This window comes from Rhinolophus sinicus, linkage group LG16, assembly GCF_036562045.2.
Source record: "Rhinolophus sinicus isolate RSC01 linkage group LG16, ASM3656204v1, whole genome shotgun sequence".
NCBI lineage: Eukaryota > Metazoa > Chordata > Mammalia > Chiroptera > Rhinolophidae > Rhinolophus > Rhinolophus sinicus.
The window spans coordinates 20,881,683-20,903,333 of NC_133765.1; the positions used below are offsets into that span (position 1 = coordinate 20,881,683).

The 21,651-nt window shown below is 49.6% G+C and overlaps 2 protein-coding genes across 9 annotated transcripts in view; both read left to right on the top strand.

Annotated features, from left to right (window-relative positions):
* Positions 1-2,985: 2,985 nt before the first annotated feature.
* Positions 2,986-17,530, top strand: NIPSNAP1 (nipsnap homolog 1). Its single transcript, XM_019743131.2, has 10 exons — positions 2,986-3,141; positions 8,943-9,070; positions 9,244-9,289; positions 9,530-9,624; positions 12,680-12,750; positions 12,885-13,025; positions 13,316-13,347; positions 13,655-13,749; positions 14,939-15,022; positions 16,340-17,530. Exons 1-10 carry the CDS (start codon positions 3,032-3,034, stop codon positions 16,402-16,404), a joined length of 867 nt encoding a protein of 288 aa, XP_019598690.1. The 5' UTR covers positions 2,986-3,031; the 3' UTR covers positions 16,405-17,530.
* An 881-nt stretch (positions 17,531-18,411) lies between these two features.
* Positions 18,412-21,651, top strand: part of THOC5 (THO complex subunit 5) — a 29,410-nt gene continuing 26,170 nt past the window's right edge. For 2 of the 8 annotated variants that reach the window (XM_074321640.1, XM_074321643.1), the window contains exons 1-4: positions 18,416-18,532; positions 18,660-18,768; positions 19,236-19,349; positions 20,297-20,428. In XM_074321640.1, coding sequence (XP_074177741.1) covers positions 20,333-20,428 — 96 coding nt within the window. In that variant the 5' untranslated portion in view covers positions 18,416-18,532; positions 18,660-18,768; positions 19,236-19,349; positions 20,297-20,332. Of the gene's footprint in view, positions 18,533-18,633; positions 18,807-19,235; positions 19,354-20,296; positions 20,429-21,651 lie in introns of those variants that run through there. The other 6 variants (XM_019743090.2, XM_019743096.2, XM_074321641.1 and 3 more) reach the window with 5 other exon arrangements.

Here is a 21,651-nt window from a genome sequence, read left to right on the forward strand (position 1 = left end):
AGAGACAGCCAGAAACACCAAGAATTTGGTGATGACTCTCAACTTAGATCTGGAGGGCTGGCCCCTCCTTGTCCATGGGCCCTGGGTTTTTCCTGTGGTTTCAATGCCAAATGCCCTCTATCACATGGCCAATGAATTGCCGATGAGTTGCTATGCAGTCTCTGTTGGCATACCCAGTGACAGGTCATCAAGGCTGCCCACGCCATTGTTAGAAAAGTATTCCTTGTTCTGATTATGCCTCCACATCATCTCTGCCCTTTAATTATATTCGATGGTGCTGAACAATTTGAACCCATTTCTTCCTGGCAGCCCGTTTACATACTATGCACACATTGCTTCCCACTGCCTACGGTTCTCCTTGCCCTGCTCCCGTCTCCTGGCAAAATCTCCCTACTTATCCTTTTTTTTTTTTTTTTTAAGGAATGGAATTTGTTACTTCATTTATTTATTTACTTTTTAAAGATTTTATTGGGGAAGGGGAACAGGATTTTATCGGGGAACAGTGTGTACTTCCAGGACTTTTTCCAAGTCAAGTTATCCTTTCAATCTTAGTTGTGGAGGGCGTAGCTCAGCTCCAGGTCCAGTCTCTGTTGTTAGTTTCAGTAGGCACAGCCCACCATCCCTGGGAGTCAAACCAGCAACCTTGTGGTTGAAAGCCCATTCTCCAACCAACTAAGCCACCCGGGAGCTCAGCGGCAGCTCAGCTCAAGGTGCTGTGTTCAGTCTTAGTGGCAGAGGGTGCAGCCCACCATCCCTTGCGGGAGTCGAGGAGTGGAACCAGCAACCTTGTTGTTGAGGGCCCACTGGCCCACATGGGAATCGAACAGGCAGCCTTCGGAGTTAGGAGCATGGCGCTCCAACCGCCTGGTCCACCAGGCTGGCCCCCCTACTTATCCTTTAATGCTTAGGTTCAAGGTCTCAGGCCTCCAGTAAGACCCAGTGGAGGCGGTCACTTCCACCTCTCCACACCCGCCACACTCAGATCCTAAGAGAAGGGCAGCTCCACTGCATGACATCAGTGCGCCTCCATCTACCTATCTGGGTTTTTCCTGAGTAGCTGTGCCTGGGAACCCTCCGATCACACTGACTTCCAGAATGAGGAGCTCACTCCGTTTTGGTCCCTCTGATAACCCCAAGGAGCCACTGGGCCCAGCTGTGTCTCTAACCCCTCTCTGTGCTTTTGTTAACACAGAGAACAGGCCTCAGGCTCACAGCCTTCTGCCTGAGCTTCAAGGCAACAGCCACACTGTTGTTTTCATTGCATTTATTTTGACGAGTCTACTTGTTTATGCAAGTGATTCACGTTTCCCATTTATCATAATGACATACAGTTGCCTTTTAAAATAAATCACACATATAATACATGTTCATTGTGTCAACTTTAGAAAACACAGGAAAAAAATCATAGTTCGAGCCTCATTTTCTTATAGAAGTCATTACTGACCCTCAAAGTCTATATACGACCTCCCTTTTTCTCTTCCTCCCCATTATAAGTCCTCATAGCTCCCCATACTTCTTCATAGCCTCTATTGCAATTGGCGAAAATATCTTTACGTATATTGTTCACTTACTCAGCAAATATTTTATATGTCAGGCAGGAGAGGTGAGGGGAGAGAGACCTAAGGTGTCTGCCCCGGAGGGACTCAAAGTCAGTGCTGATGTGATTTTGGTCTCCCCTATCAGGACTCACATCCCCAAAGGGCTGGGGCTTGTTCTGTCCACCTTGGTGTCTCACAGCCTGGCACAGGTGCTAGCCAGGGAGACTCGATATTTGCTGAAGGAATCACAAAATTAAAGCCTGCCCTCCCCTCCCCCACCCTAAGCATACCAGGAGGGAGCCACGGGTTAGAGAGCGGACATTCTTTTGGGAGGGTGTGCCTCCATCCATGTCCCTTGGGAAGGACTAGGCCTCTGGTCCACCCAGTGGTGCTTACAGGGTCTAGGACCCTGCTGAGGTCTGTGATCTGGGGTGGGGAATTATGGGCTGAGAAGGAATTCGTTTGGAGGGCAGACAGAAAAGCTAGGCAGGGCAGGAGACAGCGTGGTGCCCCAGGAGGCCCAGGCAGAGATGGTAAAGGGGATGGAAAGAGAAAAGGAGATGATGGAGAGAAAGCATCCCTCATAGTCCTGTCTTAAATTGTTGGGGAGGCAGTCGTTTCTTTGATAATGTGATAAACACTGACTGTGGATCGCTCCTCAGAAAAGCGCACAATTTCAGTGGGTTACTGACTCCTTGCCCCCTCATTCTTGAATGCCCAGTTAAGAATCCCTGGTATCGGGCTGGTCCGGTGGCTCAGGCGGTTGGAGCTCTAGGCTCCTAACTCCAAAGGCTGCCAGTTCGATTCCCACATGGGCCAGTGGGCGCTCAACCACAAGGTTGCCAGTTAAATTCCTCGAGTCCATCAATGGATGGTGGGCAGCGCCCCCTGCAACTAAGATTGAACAGGGCACCTTGAGCTGAGCTGCCACTGAGCTCCGGGATGGCTCAGTTGGTTGCAGTACGTCCTCTCAACCACAAGGTTGCCGTTTTGATTCCTTGACTCCGGCAAGGGATGGTGGGCTGTGCCCCCTGCAACTAGCAACGGCAACTGGACCTGGAGCTGAGCTGCACCCTCCACAACTAAGACTGAAGGACAACAACTTGACTTGGAAAAAAAATCCTGGAAGTACACACTGTGCCCCAATACAGTCCTGTTCCCCTTCCCCAATAAAAGCTTTAAAAAAAAATAAAAATCCCTGGTATCATAGTTCAACGCTCCCATTTTACGGAGGTGAACACCGAAACCCAAAGTGGGCAAAGGGCTTGCTCAAGGTCACAGAGCATGCCAGTAGCAGAATGGCAGGTACTCGGAAGACAAACACCCCAACTTCCGCTCACGGTCTACCCAGCTGGGGGTGAAACACCTCCGCAACGCCCACCCGGCGGAGGGCAGAGAAAGGCAGGCAAGCCGGAGGGGGCGGTGCTTATGCACGCCCCTCCTCCTCCGCTGAGTTCGGGGCGAGGCCTTCCTCCAACCAGCTCCGCTCCAACATGGCTACACTGCTGTGCAGCATCTCTGCGGCGGCGCGGCGGCTGCTCGGGGGCCCCGGGCCCCGCGCCGGGGACGTTGCGGCTGCGGCTGCAGCTGCGGCTGCGGCGCGGTGAGAGCCGGGCCGGGTTGGGGGGCTGTGCGCGGGGCGTGCAGGGGGATGGGCAGAGACTCCGGCTTGGAATCTATGGGGTAGAGGCACGGCCAAGAAGATCTAGACCTGGCCAGTAGAGCTCTGGGCAAGAATGGGGGAGATGGGAAAGGTATGCTCAGGATCTTTGTCCTAGTGGATACCTGGCTCTAGGCAGAGTGAAAGATGGGTGAATGGGGAGGGGAGGTCCTGGGCCCTGAAGAGTAGGAGTGGGCACAGGGCAGGAGAAGTGGCCCCATCTGGCCTTTGCGGTTAATGTGAGCACCCACTGAGCTAGGAGAGGCACCTTCCCCCTCGGAAAGTTCTGGGGGGAAGACATGGGAAGAGCAGTGGAGGATCTTCAAGGGCCATGGCTGGCTGCACAGACCCTTTGCTCCTCAACCCTGCACAATGTGGGTGGGGCAAAGGAGGACTGAGGATGGATGGGAAATGCCCAAGGTCACTCCCCGTGCTTTCCAGTGGCAGCACTGGGTCTGGACCCTGGTCTCCTGACCCAGTGCTCTTTGCACCACAACTGGTGGCCTCCTGGCTGAGGGAGGCTGGCTGGGCCATGCGTTTAGCCTAGGCTTTTGTTTGGGCTCTGCTCTGGGCGCAGGCAGGGGTTGGCCTCCCTGATTGGTCCAGGGCGGCCCCTCCCTCCTCAGTCTCCCGCACCCTGTACTTCCCCCATCTCTGCACTTACCGCCGCTGTACACACTTATCTGTCTCCCCCAGTAAACCATCACTTCATTTTTCTGTTTCTCCAACCCTTGGCACAGGGCTCAGGACAGTGTATGCTCAAGAATATTTGCCAATAAAACTAAGGGGGAAAAAAAGAACATTTGTTAAGAAGTGAGTACACCTGTCCCTCCACCTGTGGAAAGGAAGCAGGGGTCTCCTCTGCCTGGCAGCGCAATCGTGAAGCTGCAGAGTTCCGGTTAGACCTTGTGATGACATGTTAGAGTGCTGTGCAGTGGGGTTTTGGGGCAGCTGGGAAGGAGGAGCTGGCATGTGCCCCCACCCAACTACCCAATATTTGGGGAGAAAACATATCATGGAAAGGGCCTGAAGTTTGCCTGGCACCAGCAGCAAATCTAACTCAACCTTTCTTAGTGGGATGACGTTGGGCGAGTTTTTTGGCCTTTTGAAGTCTCAGATTCCTCAACTATAAAACGGGAGTGATAAAATCGTACATGTTTCATAGGGCTGTGGAGGATTAAAAAGGCCATGTGTGGGAGACTGCTAGCCCCCAGTGAACACACAACAGATGTTGCCCCCTGCTCAAGCCTATGTCTCAAGCAGTTTCTGTGTGAGCCCTTCATAATATGAGGGCTGAAAGAGACTTGAGGAGATCATCTTCTATAAGATCATCTTCATCTTATTTTCCAGATGAAGAAATCAAGACAGGAAAGGACCTCACTTTCCCAAGGTTACAGAACCAGTGGTGGTAGAAGCCATTTGTGTGGCAGCTATCCAGAGGCCACAACAGGGGCATGGGACATAGAAGCTACCTGCTGCTCCTTACTTGACCAGTGACCTTGGAGGAGGCACAGAACCTCTGTTAGCCTCAGTTTTCTTCTCTGTAAACGGGATGCTAATCGCTGCTAGGTGTTTTTGTCGGATTACTGTGAAGGCACTTACCAAGTGGATGAATACTTATCAAGTCCCTCCAGGACTGCTTTGCAGTTACTTATGCTCTGGTCCCACCTTCGATACTAGGGAACGTGCACCCCACCTCCTGCTTCCACCCTCTCCAACCACCCCCTCCCACCACCACCATCATTCTGCTCATTATCTCTCTGGAGTCATTAGAGGAGCACAGCAGCGTCCCTTTTGGCCACTCAGGTTTGTGGGCTTTGAAATCAGATGGACCTGGATTGGAATCCTGTTGGCAGTTGATTAACGGTCCTTGAGTTATGGATGGGACATCTCTGAGCCTCATTTTTCTCAAAAACATTGTGAGGATTAGCTCTTAGCACATAGTAAGTGCTCAATAAACAGCAGTTATTGTTACTGTTGCACCAGTAATCCTATTGCTAACAGAATTTTAGTTCTAGTTCTTGTAGCAGGTCTTCTAAAGACACACTTCTGGAACAGTAAGCAGGAATGTGGCCCTTTCTAAAGTTGGCCAATTCAGAACAGAAGAGTGTTTCAGAATGTGCACAGAGCTGAGCTTCCGAGCAAATAAATCTGGTACATTGTGAAGCAGTTTCATGTGAGGAGGCATCAGACTGTTGAGCCCTATTGAGAGTGCAAATGTGTCATCTACTGATAAGTTCTCATCTAGGATAAATATTGAGCAACTTTCATGCCAAAAGCACTGCGCTAGGTATACTGGGGGAGGGAAGGATAGCAGCTAGTGGCTTCCTGTGTGTTTAGGGAGACAAGACATAATCATATGATGAAAGGGCTAAGGGAATATGAGAGGTGTTTTGGGAGAAGGGGCTAAATTGGTCCAACTAGGGCAGATCCTTCCCACAAATTGAACAAAGCTGTATTGTATTTTTCTAGGCCTAAGGGGCATTCTTAATAGAGTTTAGATAACAGAATCTTTGGCATTTCTGGGATGATTTACTGAGATTACATTTTTTAAAAAAATACATTGGAACTACTCTACAGCAGTGATTCTCAAACTTGAGTGAGCATCAGAATCCCCTGGTGGGTTTGTTAAAACCCGGATTGCTAAGCCCATCCCCAGAATTTCTGTTGCAGTAGGTGTGGGATGGGGCCTGAGAATTTCTCAGGTGAAACTAACACTGTGGACTGAGAACCACTGGACTGGGGAATGCCGGCTCTGTGGTTAGCAAATTTAAAAGGCAATTGACTCTGGAAAGCTTGGCAAAGTAGATGAGAGCTAGAATCCCAAGTGCAGACATCTAGCTTTTGTTTTGTAGGTATCAGGGGGCCATAGAAGACTTTTGGGCAGAAGGAATAGCAGCATCAAAATGGTTTTTACAAAGATTGAAGGCAGGTCAGGAAAAATGGTGAAAGAGTGGGAGCCTGGAGATCAGTTAGGAAGTTTAGTAGGAGCAGTGATATTAGCTGCCACTGCCACGTCAGGCCCTCGCTCCAGAGGCCCATCCCTTGCCCCTATTTTACAGGTGAGGAATATGAGGCTCAGAGAGATGAGCCGGGATTAGAACCCAAGTCTGTCCAGAACCTGCTCTTAAACACTTATTCTGCTGGTGATGGTGGGGCTAGAAAGGGCCCGAGCCCCAAGTCCACGCTCTGAGCAAAGATCCACCCTTTCTTTCCTGTCTTACCAGCTTCCAACGTTTTCCTGCAGCTGTGTCTGAGCGCCCCTGCCCCCCAACTCCTTTCATTTCCCAAATGTGGACTGAGCATGTGCCATGTGCCAAGCACTGTTCCACGCACTGGGGAGACGCAGGAATACACAGGACAGACAACAGCCCAGTCCTTGTGGGGGAGCTTCTAGTGGGGAGAAAATAAAGCACGTAATAAGCAAACACAAGAAAAAGAAAAGAAAAGGTATAATGTGTTAGGAGCTACCAAAAAAGAGAGAGCAGGGTGAGAGGGCTTGGGGAGTTCAAAGGTAAGTGAGAATCTTTTGTTTTCACTGAGAAAATATTTGAACTCTCGAAAATGAGAGCCTGAAGATGTTGGCTTCTAGTTCAGACCCTGCCCTGGGATCTTAGACAGGTCCCTTCTTGGGTTTTATCTACAGAAAAGATCTTTAGCGATAAGCTGTTTCACCTTGCTTGTTTGACACACGGGGAAACTGAAGCTCAGAGGCAGGAAAGAGGGATAGGGGCACCCATTGGAGTTCTGGACCACGCTCCAGCACTCCAGCCCCCAGGCTCTCTTCTCCAGGATGGGCCACTTAGCTGTTTATCTTGGTGAGTACTGATGTTAATAAATTACCTGAAGTCCAGTTCTGGCGCAAAGGTCTTGGTTGACAAATCATAGGAACTGTTCTTCTCCCTGCCACCACCCCTTCCAGGGGAAGCATCCACTCTACGCTCAAACCACAGGTCAGCTCCCTCTGCTTGTGGCTTTGTTGAAAACACCTGTTTTCTTCACTGTATCTGCTTTGTGCTCCCAAGTTGATGCCTGACCCAATGGTGGCGGCTGGCTTTAAAGGGAAGAGCTCTGGGTTGGTTCCTACCTGAGCTCTGCCATGCCTGACTTGCTGTGTGACCTCGGGCAAGTTCCTTAAACTCCCTGACCTTCTATTTTCTCATCTCGAAAACGGGGACACTAATGGTATCAACATTGGAACGTCATCATGTAGATTCAGCGGGATCGTGCTACAGAAAAATTGATCACAGATCCCTGACAGAGGAATGTTATCTATAGCAAGGCTCCCTTATTCTGGTCTAGAATTTTCACAGACCACGCCGCCCGTCTGATAATTGTCTTTTTGTTAATGAAGCACATACGTGCAAGATGACATGTACTATGTATTCAGGAACACTTAAAACATTTCTATTTTACCTTTTTTGGCTTTACAAAAACTTACAGTGAATAAAGAAAAATGTAACCATCTCCCGCACCCCTCTCCCAGGGAAACAGGGTTAAAAGTTGGGGACACTCGTCTTTCTCTGTGCTCATACAAAGGCATCACTACTTTAAGATGTTTTCTTTCTAATTTCATCAGTCCTAGTGGCTCCTCCATATTTAGGGGGGGAAATGCAACACTTTGAATTTGCAAGACAATTCTAGCCACAGAAAAGGCTCATAAAAAGGACAGGACTTGCTAATGGGGCCTCCATTACCAGGCTCCCAGTCTAGAAATCATTCAGTAGGAGACTTGCTTTTCAGGCCTGGTTAGAAGCTGCTGGGACCTTATGTGCGGAGTGCAGTTATGGTCTGGCAGGACCTGGTGGCAGGTCCCTCTGCTCTGAACAAGGCACATCATTCATTCATTGATTCTTTCTCACAGGGAGCAGCACCCTGGCGAGGTGCACAGAGCAGATATTTGTCAATTAAGTGTTGGCTGGCTGGCTGGCTGGCTGGATGAATGAATGAATGAAAGAATGAATCTTGCCTTGCAATGCCTTTTACCCGCTCTATCTGCCAAATCAGCACTGGAGATTTGAAGACTAGTAAGATCACCTCCTCTGGAGAGCCTGCCCAGATTTGCAGAGGCTGAGTTCAGGTTGGCTCCCCTGGGCTCTCCCAGAGACCCCAGCAGTAATTGTGTTCCAAGGCTCCTTTCTTCTAGCAGATGGTGACATCCTCAGGCACTAAGTTTATTTGTCTTTGGCTCTCCATTTGTTGGGGCTGGGAAGGGGCACAGGCTGTGTAGTGTGAGCACTGGGAAGGACAGAGAGTGTGTCATTCTCATCAGATGGGACAGAACTAGCACACACAAAACAGCACAGGAAAAGAGGCTGTTGTGTTTGAGGAGGAGCATAACTGGAGAGGGGGGTACACACTCGGAGGGCACACAGAAGAGGAGGCTGACAATATAGGTTGGGCTGTCAAGGGCGTTGGACATCTGGCAAGGAGGGTTTGGGTTTGGTTTGCCTCTTGACGGGGCTGCAGTTGTGTGGCCTCTTGGAAAGGGGTGAAGTGGAGGAAGGGAGACTGCCTCTGCAAAGCTTCAAGAAGCAAATTGGGCAGCCAGGATCTCTGCAGAAAGGATCGGGTCTGCTCAGCTGGCTCCAATGACGTGTTACATTCTGGAGCTGTCATGGGATTCCATGGCCCCCTTCCCAGAAATGTGGGTTGCCAGCCTTGGGGAGCAGGATGTCTGAACAAATGGAAGGGCTGAGGCTCCCCCAGCCCCTCATGTCCCCCTAAATTCCTTCATCCTGCAGGTTCTATTCCAAGGACAATGAAGGCAGCTGGTTCCGCTCTCTCTTTGTGCACAAGGTGGATCCCCGGAAGGACGCCCACTCCACCCTGCTGTCTAAGAAGGAAACCAGCAACCTCTACAAGATCCAATGTGAGTGGCTGCTGAGCCGGCCATCTCACCCTCCTCGGGCCTCTGGGGGGTCCCAGATGATAGGGGCTGTCCTGGGAGCTGCCCTGCGAGCCCTGGCTCTGTATGGCTCCCCCCCAGCCGCCACCAGCTCCCCGCAGACACAAACACCCCCCACTCTCTGTCTTCTATTGCAGTTCACAACGTGAAGCCGGAGTATCTGGATGCCTACAACAGCCTGACGTGAGCATCTTCTTCTATCCACGCCTTGCAGTTTGGGTGGGGACTATATCCCAGCCTTGTTCTCCTTGCAGAAATCCAGGGATGTAGATTTCAGAGCCAGAAGTCCTAAGGATGTCTTGTCCAGGCTCTGCATCTTAGAGATGGGGAGACTGACACCCTGAGGGCCTGAGTTGGAACCCTTATCTCAGGGGCCCTGGTGGCTGGTGTGAGCCCTCCCCGCTCTCTGTGCCCCTCCTGCAGGGAGGCAGTGCTACCCAAGCTGCACCTGGATGCGGACTACCCCTGCTCGCTTGTGGGCAACTGGAACACGTGGTACGGGGAACAGGACCAGGCAGGTGAGGTGCCCACCTCTCCAGCACCATTGGCACCCCGCCCAGGCCCCCACACGTGGCTGCCCTCCACTCCCACGTCACAGCAGCACCCAGAAGGGTCTTTCTAAATGCAGGCCTCGTCGGCTCACTCCCCTGCTCAGACAACTGCGGTGGCTCCCCTCTGCCCTGGGATGGCCCGTGAGGCTGTGCGAGTCCTTCCCTGCCCAGCCTCTGGCCTTTTCTAACCACATCCTCCTTGCTCACTGTGCTTCCCAGCCACAACTTCTTTCAGTTCTTCAGATCGTTTTCACCTTCTAGTTCCACACTGTTCGTGCTGTTTCCTCTGCCTGAAGCAGTCTTTCTGTCTTGCCCACTGCACCTGGCTCAGTCCTCTACTCATCTTTTATTTTGGCGTAGACATCAACTCCTCCTGGAAGCCTTCCCTGAGCGCTCCTACCCAGCTGGGTGAGGCACCTCCCTGGCTCCCCAGCCCCCAGGATTTGCCTCTTCACAGCCCTGATCGGGCTTCCTGTAGTGTACTTGTGTGTCTCCCCATATAGATGGTGAGTTCTGGGAAGGCAGGGCCCCTGCCTGTCTTTCTTCACCACTGAGTCCCCAATATGCAGTATGTATTTGTGGAATAAATAAGGCTCTTGTCTGAGCTGGTTCCTTACCCCCCAGCAGGCCCCATCCCACCCCAACTTACCCACTCCGGTTGACACCAGGTCCTAGGACCCACACATGAATTTGGTTGACTCACAGCATCTCAGCCACTCAAAGGGGCCTTGGCATTTATATCTGCGCTGTCCAGCAAGGTAGCCACTAACCACATGTAGCTATTTACATTTAAATTAGGTAAAAAGAAATGAAATGAAAAATTTAGTTCCTCAGTCACACTAGCCACAGTTCAAGTGCCCGCTGATAGACATGTGGCCCATGGCTACCATGTTGGACACCACAGCTATAAAATATTTCCATCATAGTCAAAAGTCCTTTTGTGCTGATTTAGACTCTGTACAGCACAGGGAGTTCCCCTGGAGCAGTCCTGATAGAAGGTCCTCTAAGCTTCCCTTGAATTCTCCCCCTAACAGGGAACTCACTACCTCAAACCACCTATCTCATCCTTTGACAGCCCTGATAATTATGTTGTTTGGTTGTTGTTGTGTTTTTCTATGATCTGCAGATAGAGTCTCTTAATCATTTATTCTGTTTCAGTAATAGTCATTGACACACTGAAAGGCAGATCGAAGCAAACTGTCTTCAGTTCCAACCCCTATAGTTTTCCCATTTTAGGCACAACTAAATCAGCTCCAGCAGCACTCCTTGGATTCTCCTAAGTGTTTGCTCATTGGGAAATGAATTTTGAGGAATGGGATACCGAAGTTTTAAAGCATGTCTTCCATGTTGTGTATCTTGACGTGTTGTCTGCCGTGTAGAAACAGCTGAGGAGCAGCCCTCTGAGCCATCCCCTAGGAGCAGGGCTCAGGAATCTACATTTGAATGACTTTGTAAGAACTGCTGATCCATCTTCTAGAGGGACCTCTATCATTGTTAGAAAACTCTTTCTTGTGGGCTAGGATGCCCTCCCTTCCTGTAACTTTTCCCTATTGGTCCCTGTATCAGCTTATCCCTCTTCCATAGGTCAGCATTCCTGGACGTGGTAGACTTCCATCCATCCATATGTACGCTTGCTATTTCCCTTGGGAAAGAGGCCTTTAAACTATAGGGTCAGACCATTTTTCAGATGGGAAAATAAGGCACAGATGGAGTCAAAGGGCAGGTGAGGTACAGGCTGGGGATGGGAAGTAACAAGGTTTGAGCTTCCAAAGTGCCGGTCAGCCAACTGCCCTAAGCGCTAGCATGCCCTGTTGACCCTTTGGAGACTGTCCTCCCTGTCCTAGTGGTGCTCCTAAGGATGGCAATTTTCTACAGGAATTAGGTTTCTTTATTATTGCAAGGTGTATTAGTTCCCAGAGCTGCCATAACAAAGTACCAACCACTGAGTGGCTTAAAACAACAGAAATCTATTCTGTCAAGTTCTGGAGCCCGGAAGTCTGAAATCAAGGTGTGAGGCAGGGCCATGCGCCCTCTAAAGTCTCTAGGGGAGAATCTTTTCTTGTCTTTTCCAGCTTCTGGTGATTGCTGGACATCCTTGGCATTCTTTGGCTTGTAAATATATCACTCCAATCTCTGCCTACTTAGGCACATAGCATTCTCCCTCAGTGTCTCTGTCTTCATATTGTGTCCTCTCTGTGCCTGTGTCTAAATCTCCCTCTTATGAGGACACCAGTCATTGAATTTATAGCCCACCCAGTATGACTTCATCTTAGCTTGATTACATCTACAAAGACCCTATTTCCAAATTAAATCACATTCTGAGTGTCTGGTTGGCATGGATTTGGTGGTATTGGGGTTTTGGGCACTATTTAACCCTGTACAGAGGCTATGATATTTTCAAACAGTACAAGATTTTCAGTGAAAAGTAAGCCTCCTTCCTGCCTGCCCTAGTTCTCTGCCCCAGGGGGGCATCTCCTGTCACAATCTCTTGAGTCTCCATCACGAGATCGTGCATCGACCAGCAGCTCTGGAGATATCCCTCTACCCCTAAACACATGTGGTAGAATTCTGTTTCTTGGTTTCTTTTTTAAATTACCTGTCTTGGAATATTCCGTCTCAGCCCATCAGACCTACTCCGTCCATTTGTCCAGCCTATCTCACAGGCCTGGCTTTATGTGTGCCACTGCTCCTTGGGTACAAGTTCACCTCTGATTCTCTTGTTTCTATTTGAGGAAGTGTGGGTGGGAGCATTGTCATTTTCAGGATGAGGACATCGAAGCCCAGAGGGGTCAAAGCTCAGCTGTCAGAGCTGGAGTTCAAACCTGGGTCTTCTGGGCTTGTGTCTGGAGTCATCCCCTGCCCAGCAATGCCACCTACCAAGGCAAAGGGAACTCAGAGAAAGTGCTGGTGCTACAGAGAACCAGGCTGGAGACCAGCTCCTTACATGCACACTTAGCCAATCTTGGGGTAAGTGGGTCAGGGTGTCTAAGTGGCCCCCTGACCTGTACCTCTCACCCATTAGTGCACCTGTGGCGATTCTCAGGTGGCTACCCAGCCCTCATGGACTGCATGAACAAGCTCAAAAATAACAAGGTATGCTCGGCAAACCTCTGTGTGTTGGTTCAGGCCCAGTCCTGTGTTGGGGCTGCCTCAGCCACCCCATGGGACACACGGCTGGGGTGGGGGGCCTCTTCCTGACTGCCATGCCCAGACTGCCATGCTCGCAGGAGTACCTGGAGTTCCGAAAGGAACGGAGCCAAATGCTGCTGTCCAGGAGAAACCAGATGCTCCTTGAGTTCAGCTTCTGGAACGAGCCACAGCCCAGAGCAGGCCCCAACATCTATGAGCTGAGGACATACAAGCTCAAGGTGCCTCCCTCCCACCAGATCCCTGCCTGCACCCACCTTCCCTGCTGCGGCGCTGCTTTACAGGTGCCCCTGCACCTTCACTGGGCCTTCTGGCCTCTCCCTCTGGGCCCAGAACAGAGGTGTGTGCGCACCTGTGCACACATGCACACCCACGTGCGAGTCAGAGCCCCTGAATGAGACCAAGTGGCCCCTGGAGCTGGGGAGACATGACAGTTTCCCATCTCCACCCAGCTGTAACACTGGGAATCCGAGGTGGGGCTCATTCTCATCCTCTCCCGGTTCTCTTTCAGCCAGGAACCATGATCGAGTGGGGGAACAACTGGTGAGTGGCAATGCCATAGGCTGGGGGTGGCTTGGGGAGACCCTGCGCGCCTCCCCCACCAAGACCCTGGGGGGGCCACCTTTCCCAGGGTCATATGGCAAGAAGCCTGGCAACCTGTGCCCTGCACAGATCCAGGAGAAGGATCCAATCAGCAGGTGAGGATTGTGAGGCCTCCCCTGGAAGAACACCCAGCCAGCAGCTGCACCTCCGTCACCCCATTCCCTGACCATCTCTGAGAGCTGGGGCAGCCCAGGGAGCCCTTTGTTCCGGCCATGGCCTCTGCTCCACTCTCTTCTGCCATCCCCAGGGCTCGGGCCATCAAGTACCGGCAGGAGAACCAGGAGGCAGTGGGCGGCTTCTTCTCGCAGATCGGGGAGCTCTACGTTGTGCACCATCTCTGGGGTAGGCTGGGGACCCTCCAGGAGCCCTCTGCTGGTCCCCTTGCTCCATTGGCACTCTGCATAGACAGTGCGAGTACATTAGTGCCCTGGTGGAGGTTACATTCTAGCAGAGAGACACAGCACCTCAGACGTAACCTGACAAAAAAGATAATTTCAGATTATTACAAATAAGAGAGAGAGAGAGAGAGAGAGAGATGATGATGATGATGATGATGATGAAAAAAGCATGGGAACCTACACTGGCTAGAATAGACAAAGAAGGCCTCTCTGAGGAGGTAAAAATGTAAGCCCAGCTGAAGAATGAGAAAGAACCAGCTGTGAATTGCAAGGGAAGGGCATTCCAAGGGCCTTTGCATGGAGGGAACCACACATGCAAAGGCCCTGCAATGGGGAAAGGCCTTCAGTGCTTTGAGGAGTGCAAACAAGCCCTGTGGGGAAAGAGTGGGGAAGAGTGTGAGGAGGTCAGGCTGGGCCTCGCAGGCCATGGGGACGAGGTGGGATTTATTCTAAATGCAATGGGAGGCTGCTGCAGCATTTTAAGCAGCATGACACGACCTATAGTGTGTTCTAATATGACACCTCTGGCTGCCATGTGCTTTGCTGAGAGCATTTTGCAGGGAAGTATTTTGCAGAGAGGCACTGGGTCATCAAGAGACGGTTACACTACTTCAGGCAAGAGAGGTAGTGGCCTAGCCTAAGATGGTGGCAATGAAAATGCTGAAAAGTCCACAGATTAATTAGTTCGGAGATGGACTCAATGGGACTTCTGCATGAACTGTCTGTGTGGGGCAAAAAGAGGGCTCCAGGACTCCCAGACTCCTGTTTGAGCAGCTGTGTGTTGCTTACTGAGACCCTAAGAGGAGTAGGTTGGAGGGTTTAAGAGTGTAATTTTGACCCTCAAAAGTGTTATATTTGTGATGCTGACGTATTCAAGTGGAGATGTTTAGTTGGCATCAGATACATGAGTATGGAGCCTGAGGGAGATTTCTGGCTGGAAATATAAATTTGGGAGTTGTCAACAAATGTACTGTTCGGATGAAATTGTCAAGGCAGACAGTGTTTGCTAACAGTCCAAGGCATTGTGGAGGAAGAGCCAGCAGGACAGGGCTTAGGGCCGTGGGAGGGGGGCCCTGTGCTGGGTCCAGGGTCAGACCCTCTGCCCAAAGAATGAAACAATGCCTTTCCCACAGCCTATAAAGACCTGCAGTCTCGGGAGGAAACTAGAAATGCTGCCTGGAGGAAGAGGGGCTGGGATGAAAATGTCTACTACACAGGTGAGCAAGCACCTCTGGGGACTTCATGGGGCCCTTGGAGGTCATCTGCAGGATCCCTAACTGAGGTTGGAATCTCCTCTGCAAGGAGAGCTAGCCTCACTTGATTACCTTTAGTGATGAGGAACTTTCTTTTAATAAAATGAGTTAGTGGGTTTCTATTGGGGTGGCACACGCCACATGATCCAGAGTCCCTAAGTGAGTGCTCTGGGGGATGACACCACCACCGGGAGGTCCCTGCCTCAGAGAAGCGGGGTAGTGAGCGAGCACTGTGACCTCAGGCTTGGTGCACCTCACAGAGGCTGTTTCCTTACCTGTAAGATGGCGATAGTGCCTGCCTCGGATGGCTGGGGGAAGGATTCTAGGAGCTAATTTGTGAAAAGTGCTAAACTTCGCCCAGACTCACACAAAGGAAGCATACAGCAAATTTTTTCGAGCCAGTTCTTTTGCTTACAGTTTTTTCCACTTTGCTGGGCCCCCTGAGAACCACCTGGAGTCAGCAGGTATTGACTGAGCCCTCACTGTGTGCCAGGGACTATGGTGGACAGGTGGCTGGGGGGCCCAGCATGAACAGGAGCCTGTGCCTGCCCTTAAGTAGCTTACAGCTGGGCTGCCACACTTAACTGGTGTAGGGGAGAATGCGTCTCCTGAAGTTTACCGGAGGCTCTTCAAAGTGTGGTCCCAAATGACAGTAGTGTCAGCATCCCTGGAACCTGTAGAAATGCTGAATCTCAAGCCCCTCCTCCGCCCACTGAATTAGAATTGGTGCTTTAACAAGAACTATATTAATCACTTGCATGCACAGTAAAGTTTGAATAGCTCTGAGCAGGAGGGAAGAGTCTGACCTCCTGGGTGACCTTGGGTTGACTGACTGGGCTGCAGCCTCCCCATCTGTAAAATGAAGCAGTTGGACTAACTCTGCTTGTTTCACACCTCAGCCACTTGAGGACCCGCTGACAGCTTTTGTCCTACCTGTATACGACTGCCGCAGTTGTTTTCTTTAAATCCCCCCTACTTGACTCTTTAACTAGCTTTGTCATGAGCAGTAGTATCTGAAATCAATTTTTACTATGCTAGTTTTTTTTTCTTCACATATACAGGAAAATACATAATTATGAAAATATTTTAAGTGTTGCGTTTTATCACCACCTAAGTCCCCTCTCCTTCCAGTTTGGAAGACCTGGTCCTCTCCATGGGCCATTTTAGGAGGGCATTGGGGCTTTTCCTGTCTCAGCATCTCAGGCCTCCTCCCCCTTCAAAAACCAGTTTCGGGAGTTGGCTCGCCTCAGCCTCACCCATGACCTCTGCCTCTCTCCACAGTCCCGTTGGTGCGACACATGGAGTCTCGGATCATGATTCCTTTGAAGATCTCACCTCTCCAGTGATGCTGCTGTTGGTTCCACCGCTTTCCCCTTCTCCCTCAGGGCAGCCATGGACAGAGGAGCTCCCGGTCCAGCTACCTTGGTTTTCTCTCGGATTTGGGAGGACTCGGGGGGCTAGTGCTCAGCTCAGAAAAGGGGGAGCTGAAGGATGACAGGGTTCTGAGGATTTGCAGCTCTGCCCAGACAGTTCCCACATTCCCCACCACTCCTTCCCCTGGGTGGGAAGCAGTTTTTAATTTCTTTGAATGAAGAACAACAACCTTTTATGTCTTCTCACATTTTCCTTAAGATTCCTCATCTCAAGGCCACCAGTCCCCAGTTAGCACCACAGAATCCCTCAGTTTATCTTTAGTTGCACAAAAGGTAGTGTGTCCAGGGATTAGAGCTTGGGTGGGAAGGGAAGAGGTCAAAGCAGGCCAGGTGCTCAGGCATTCCCTGGTCTCCACTGGGCCACCTACTTGCTGGATAGTCTAAACCATGTCCCTCTTGCTGCGGAAAAGCCTAGAATTGCTTCAAGATGTAAAGGGGGAAACCCTCAAGTTAGCAAAGTCAGCAGGAGTTCCATATATTCCACCCAGAAAGGCTGGGAAAAGGAAGCTGGAAGGAATCTGGGGGCAGGAAACAGAATGGAACAGGAACAAGAACCCAGAACTAGGAACCCAGAAAGTAGAACTTAGGATTCAGAACTAGGGTTTGAACTGCAGAACTTGGAATACAGAATGGGGAAGATAGAACAGAGGTGACAAAAGACCACTGAGGAGGGGCTCCTAATACAAGACAGTCGGAGAGAGGTTCACCTGTTTCTACATAACAAGGCTGGAAACTTGAATATGTAGTTCCAGCCCTGTACAGAGCGTCTCCTGTCCTCCCTTTTCCTTCTTGCGGGCAAAGGTATGGGCCAGGGCCTGTATTTCCCTCCCCCTGCATCCCCTTGCTCCCTCTTCACATTCTATCCATCCAACCCTCATTCTACCAGGCTACTGGGTGTGTGAAGTGGGGTCAGTGACTTTGGAAGCCTCCTCCGTGACCCTCACACCTCATGAAACTCTGGGTCGCTTGATTCTGCCTCCCTTTCAGGAAAACTTGTGCTGGAGTTCCTGATGGAAACAATTAAATGTTTACTATAAACCATCGTTGTTTTTTCTTCATCTGCAAGTAACTTTGGCAGGTGCCCAAGGCAGGGCCAGCTTCCCAGTTTCAACTGGCTAGTTTACCCCCCACTGCCCAGCGTACTATGCTCCCTGAGCTCCTCTCAGGGATGGCCTCCCATCATGGCAGAAGGAACTGTCCTGTATAACCAGGGATTCAGTACCAAGTGTTTCCACCTCCAGTTAAGTAGGATTTACACCATAAGTCCCGAACCCTCCCTGTATGCACAATTCTACCAGGGATAGAAAACACTGAAGCTGTCAAATGCTGCATTAAAGTTGTGACTCTGCGCTGGGCAAATCGGACGTAAAATGGGAAACTAGTGATGCACCTGTGGGGGAAAAAGTGTTACGGAGTTAATGCCCTCCCTGACGTGCTACCCTTACCAGTGGGAAATGTTGGGATGAATGTGTATGGTTTAAGAATCCAGGTTATATTGTCTAGTAGCAAACGAGTTAAACTAGCAAAATAAGCATCAAAATTAGAAACCTCCCCCCACCCAAAAAAGAAAATTCCAGGTATGGAAGCAAATCCACAAAGGTCCAAATCTTGGCACTGCCACATTCTTGTGTTACGTTGGGCCTTAGTCAAACAACAAATGACAAAACATGTACTAATTGCTGGCCATTACTTTAGGCGCTGGGGAAAGAGTGAACGAGGCATATAAGAATCTTTGTCCTTGCCGTCTCAGTTTCTCGGCTTTAGAGGGCAGTATGAGGCTGTTGGCACTTGGGACCCTCCCCTAAAGCCCAGGTGCCGCGGCCTCCTTGCTCCCACGTCACCAAGCCGCCGCCTGCACTGCACGCTGACTGCCCTCCCCGGCCTTTGCGCTACGCTTCCGGCCTTTGCGCTTCACTTCCGGCCTCCGCGCCTCGCTTCCGGCCGGCCGCTCTTTCCTTCGGTTTCTCTATGGTGCGCGGGTCACAGTCTCTCCCCCGTGGGAAGTGGCTCGTTATCCTGGGCTGGTTTCGGGCGCCGTGGGGTGAGGAAAGGCTCGGAACCGTGGCGGGGCGGGCAGGGGGGCTCGGATTGAGGTGGGGACCGCGCGGAAGGCGTGTTTGTGCTGGAGTCCAACCAGGGTTCTCCGTCCTCACTCCCCGGGGTTCCAGGTCGCTCAGCGCCGCGCGCTCCGTTTCCTTATGTGGAAAATGTCGCGGTAGCTGCAACATCGTCAGGCCCACGTTGTAGCCTCTAGATGATGACGACGCGACGATGATGGTAATGGTGATAACAGTTCACAGTCATTGTGCGCTTAGGTATGCCGGGCACTCTTTACTGTGTTGCCCAAGTCGGGATTTCCCACGTTTAAGCCTTTCGGGTTTCACCTTTGTGGGTTCGGGCCAAATCAACCAACCATGTAAGACTGTTTACTAAAGGTTTTTAATCGAGTCACTTTTAAAATTTGAATTTACTTCAAAAGAAAAATTTAAGTCTCTGCCATAAATATAAAATTTCTGTCACTTGCCATATGCAGAAGGTGGTGACAAAAATCAATGTTTGATAAAACAGATCATTGTTAATGATTCTGGCCCGATTTCCGTCTACAGCTCTGAGACAGTCCTTTTGTTGACAAAGGAATATTGGTGTTCATAGATGTTAAAGGTAAACTAGGGAGATGAGACAGTCTCCTTGAAGCAATCAGAAGTTTCTAAAAGTAATTGAAAAGGGATTAACTTTCTCCTCAGGTGTTCAACATTATGTAAGATCATCCATGTACCATCTAAAGCCCGGCTCCCAAATCTTCATCACCTTTCCCAGTGGAGGACATTCCTGTGTTAATGTCCATAACAACCCCTGAGGTAGGTAGGAGCTGTTATTATTTTATTTTTTTAAGGAGGGCGCAGCTCACGGGTCCATGTGGGGATCTAACCGGCAACCTTGGTGTTATTAGCACCACGCTCTAACCAACTGAACTAAGGGGCCACCCCAGGAACTGTTATTCTTAATTGATCTGTGAGGAAACAGACCCAGAGAAAAGGGAAGTGACTTGACTTGTCCCAGGACTGATGGCCATAAACTAGTAGAGTGGAGGTTCCAACTCAGGGCTTCTCTGGCTCCACTATGATGAGCTATTGGCCTCCTCAGTAAGTGTTGGTGACAAGATTCATTGGGGTAAGGGGAATAGTGCTGTTCACCTTGGGGCTATGGTGACAACCAGGAGAGGTAATGGAAGGACCCAAAGCTTCATGAAATGTTCTTTTAAATTTTAGGGTCAACCAGGAAGTTGATGACATTGCCAGATGAGACAGTGGCAAGACTAGGAAGCACAATAATGTAGTTCTCAAGAGCGCTGATGTGGCATTAGATGGACCCAAGCTTTAGCATACTAGCTGTTTGACCTTGGGCAAGTCATTCACCTTTCTGATCTCAGTGTCCTCCTGTAAAATGGTACTTGTTCTTATCTAAAAGTTTTGTTAAAAGGATCAAATGCAAACATACCCATAAAGTGCTTAGATCAAGGTCCAGCACACAGTGATCTATCAACAGTATTGGTAATGGGCTTACATGGCAGTCTGAATAGTTTGGTCCGTGGGGTGGTTCTTCTGAAGGAGGTGGAGGTTAAGAAGATGAGGTCATTTTGGATAGCCTGAGGGATTGAACTGAGCCTTTGGAGCGTTGAGTTCCTTTTCTTGAGTTACCAAGGGTGTAAATGGCTAGAACTGAAAGTTAGACGCAAGTATTCTGACTTCAGGAAAATTTCCAGTTCCAACTCTGGAAAATATCAAAAGCTTTCTCCTCTTAACAGGTTTCTGCTGTTTCTGCCTGACCTCACCAAACCAGCATGTCATCAGAATCGAGCAAAAAACGGAAGCCCAAAGTGATCCGAAGTGATGGAGCTCCATCGGAAGGGAAGCGTAATCGTTCTGACACTGAGCAGGTGAGATCAGCCAGGGCTGCCATGCTGCTGAGAAATTGCAGCTTGTGGCCAGGCACCTGGCTGTGGGTTTACAGCAGCTGAGGCTCACAGGGACAGCCTCCAGGGTGGCCTCTGCTTAACCGGGTGCCCAGAATTCACTTGGCTCTACAAAGTAGCCACATCGAGTTTAGCTGCAGCATCTCGAGAACCAACAAGCCTATATTAGACATGATTAGTGCCTGAACAGAGAATTCATGCTAGTATGGTGTGTGTCTCCAATGTTCCTGGTGGTCAGAAGAAGGCAGTCCATCTGCAGCATGCCACTGGAGCTTTGCATTGCTGTCTGCTACGGAGACAGTGCCAGAACTACATGCCCGCAGAACCTCTTCTGCGGCCTGAGGGCTCCTGTACTCAATAGGTTCTTCTTCTTTGCTATTTCTCTATCCTTGAATCTGTCGAGCTCATTTATGACTTAACTGTTTAATTATTTGATGGGTTATGTTTTTTGTTTGTTTTTAATACTAGAATAGAGAAATATATGCACTAAAATTTAAGTAGGAAATGATACTTTCCTCATATTTACGAAATCAAGATTAATGAAGGGCCTCATCCTTTTGGGGGCAATGATTCTGACTCTTTTTTAATTGAGGTGTAATTGATATAACATTATGTTAGTTTCAGGTGCACAACAAAATGATTCACTATTTGATATATTGCAAAATGATCGCAGTAAGTCTGGTTAGCACCCATCACCATACATAGTTACAAAAAAATTTCTTGTAATGAGAACTTTTAAGATCTAGTCTCTTAGTAGCTTTCAAATATGCAATACAGTGTTATTAACTAGTTGACTGTATTAAAGAGATGTTCTGTTTACTCCAAAGGCTAGGAGAGTAATAATATTTTAGTCTCTGTTGAAGCTTGATTTGACCACCTAAACACCCAAGTTTGGTTAAATTAATTCTGGTTTATTTAACAGACTATCTGTCATGCAGCCATTTTGATAGAGAGCTATATTTATTGTGATGGGAAAGTGTACTAAATAGCATGGACAATATGATCCCATTTTGTTTGAAAATAAAATTTGTATTTACCCACAGTATTAACAGTGGAGTTATTTCAGCCTGGGAGGTGAGGTTACAGGCAATTTTTCATTTCATTTTTGATACTCCTCACAATGTGCTGAATCTCTGTCACCAAGCATGCATTACTTTATAATCAGAAAGGAGAAAAGAGGAATTCTT

What these genes read in the sequence shown, in the direction of transcription:
- NIPSNAP1 (XM_019743131.2), top strand. Translation starts at nt 3,032, where the DNA reads ATGGCTACACTGCTGTGCAGCATCTCTGCGGCGGCGCGGCGGCTGCTC. An exon ending in CAACCTCTACAAGATCCAAT is followed by an intron (nt 9,071 to 9,243) that starts GTGAGTGGCTGC and finishes CTTCTATTGCAG; the next exon opens with TTCACAACGTGAAGCCGGAG. An exon ending in ATCGAGTGGGGGAACAACTG is followed by an intron (nt 13,348 to 13,654) that starts GTGAGTGGCAAT and finishes TGCCATCCCCAG; the next exon opens with GGCTCGGGCCATCAAGTACC.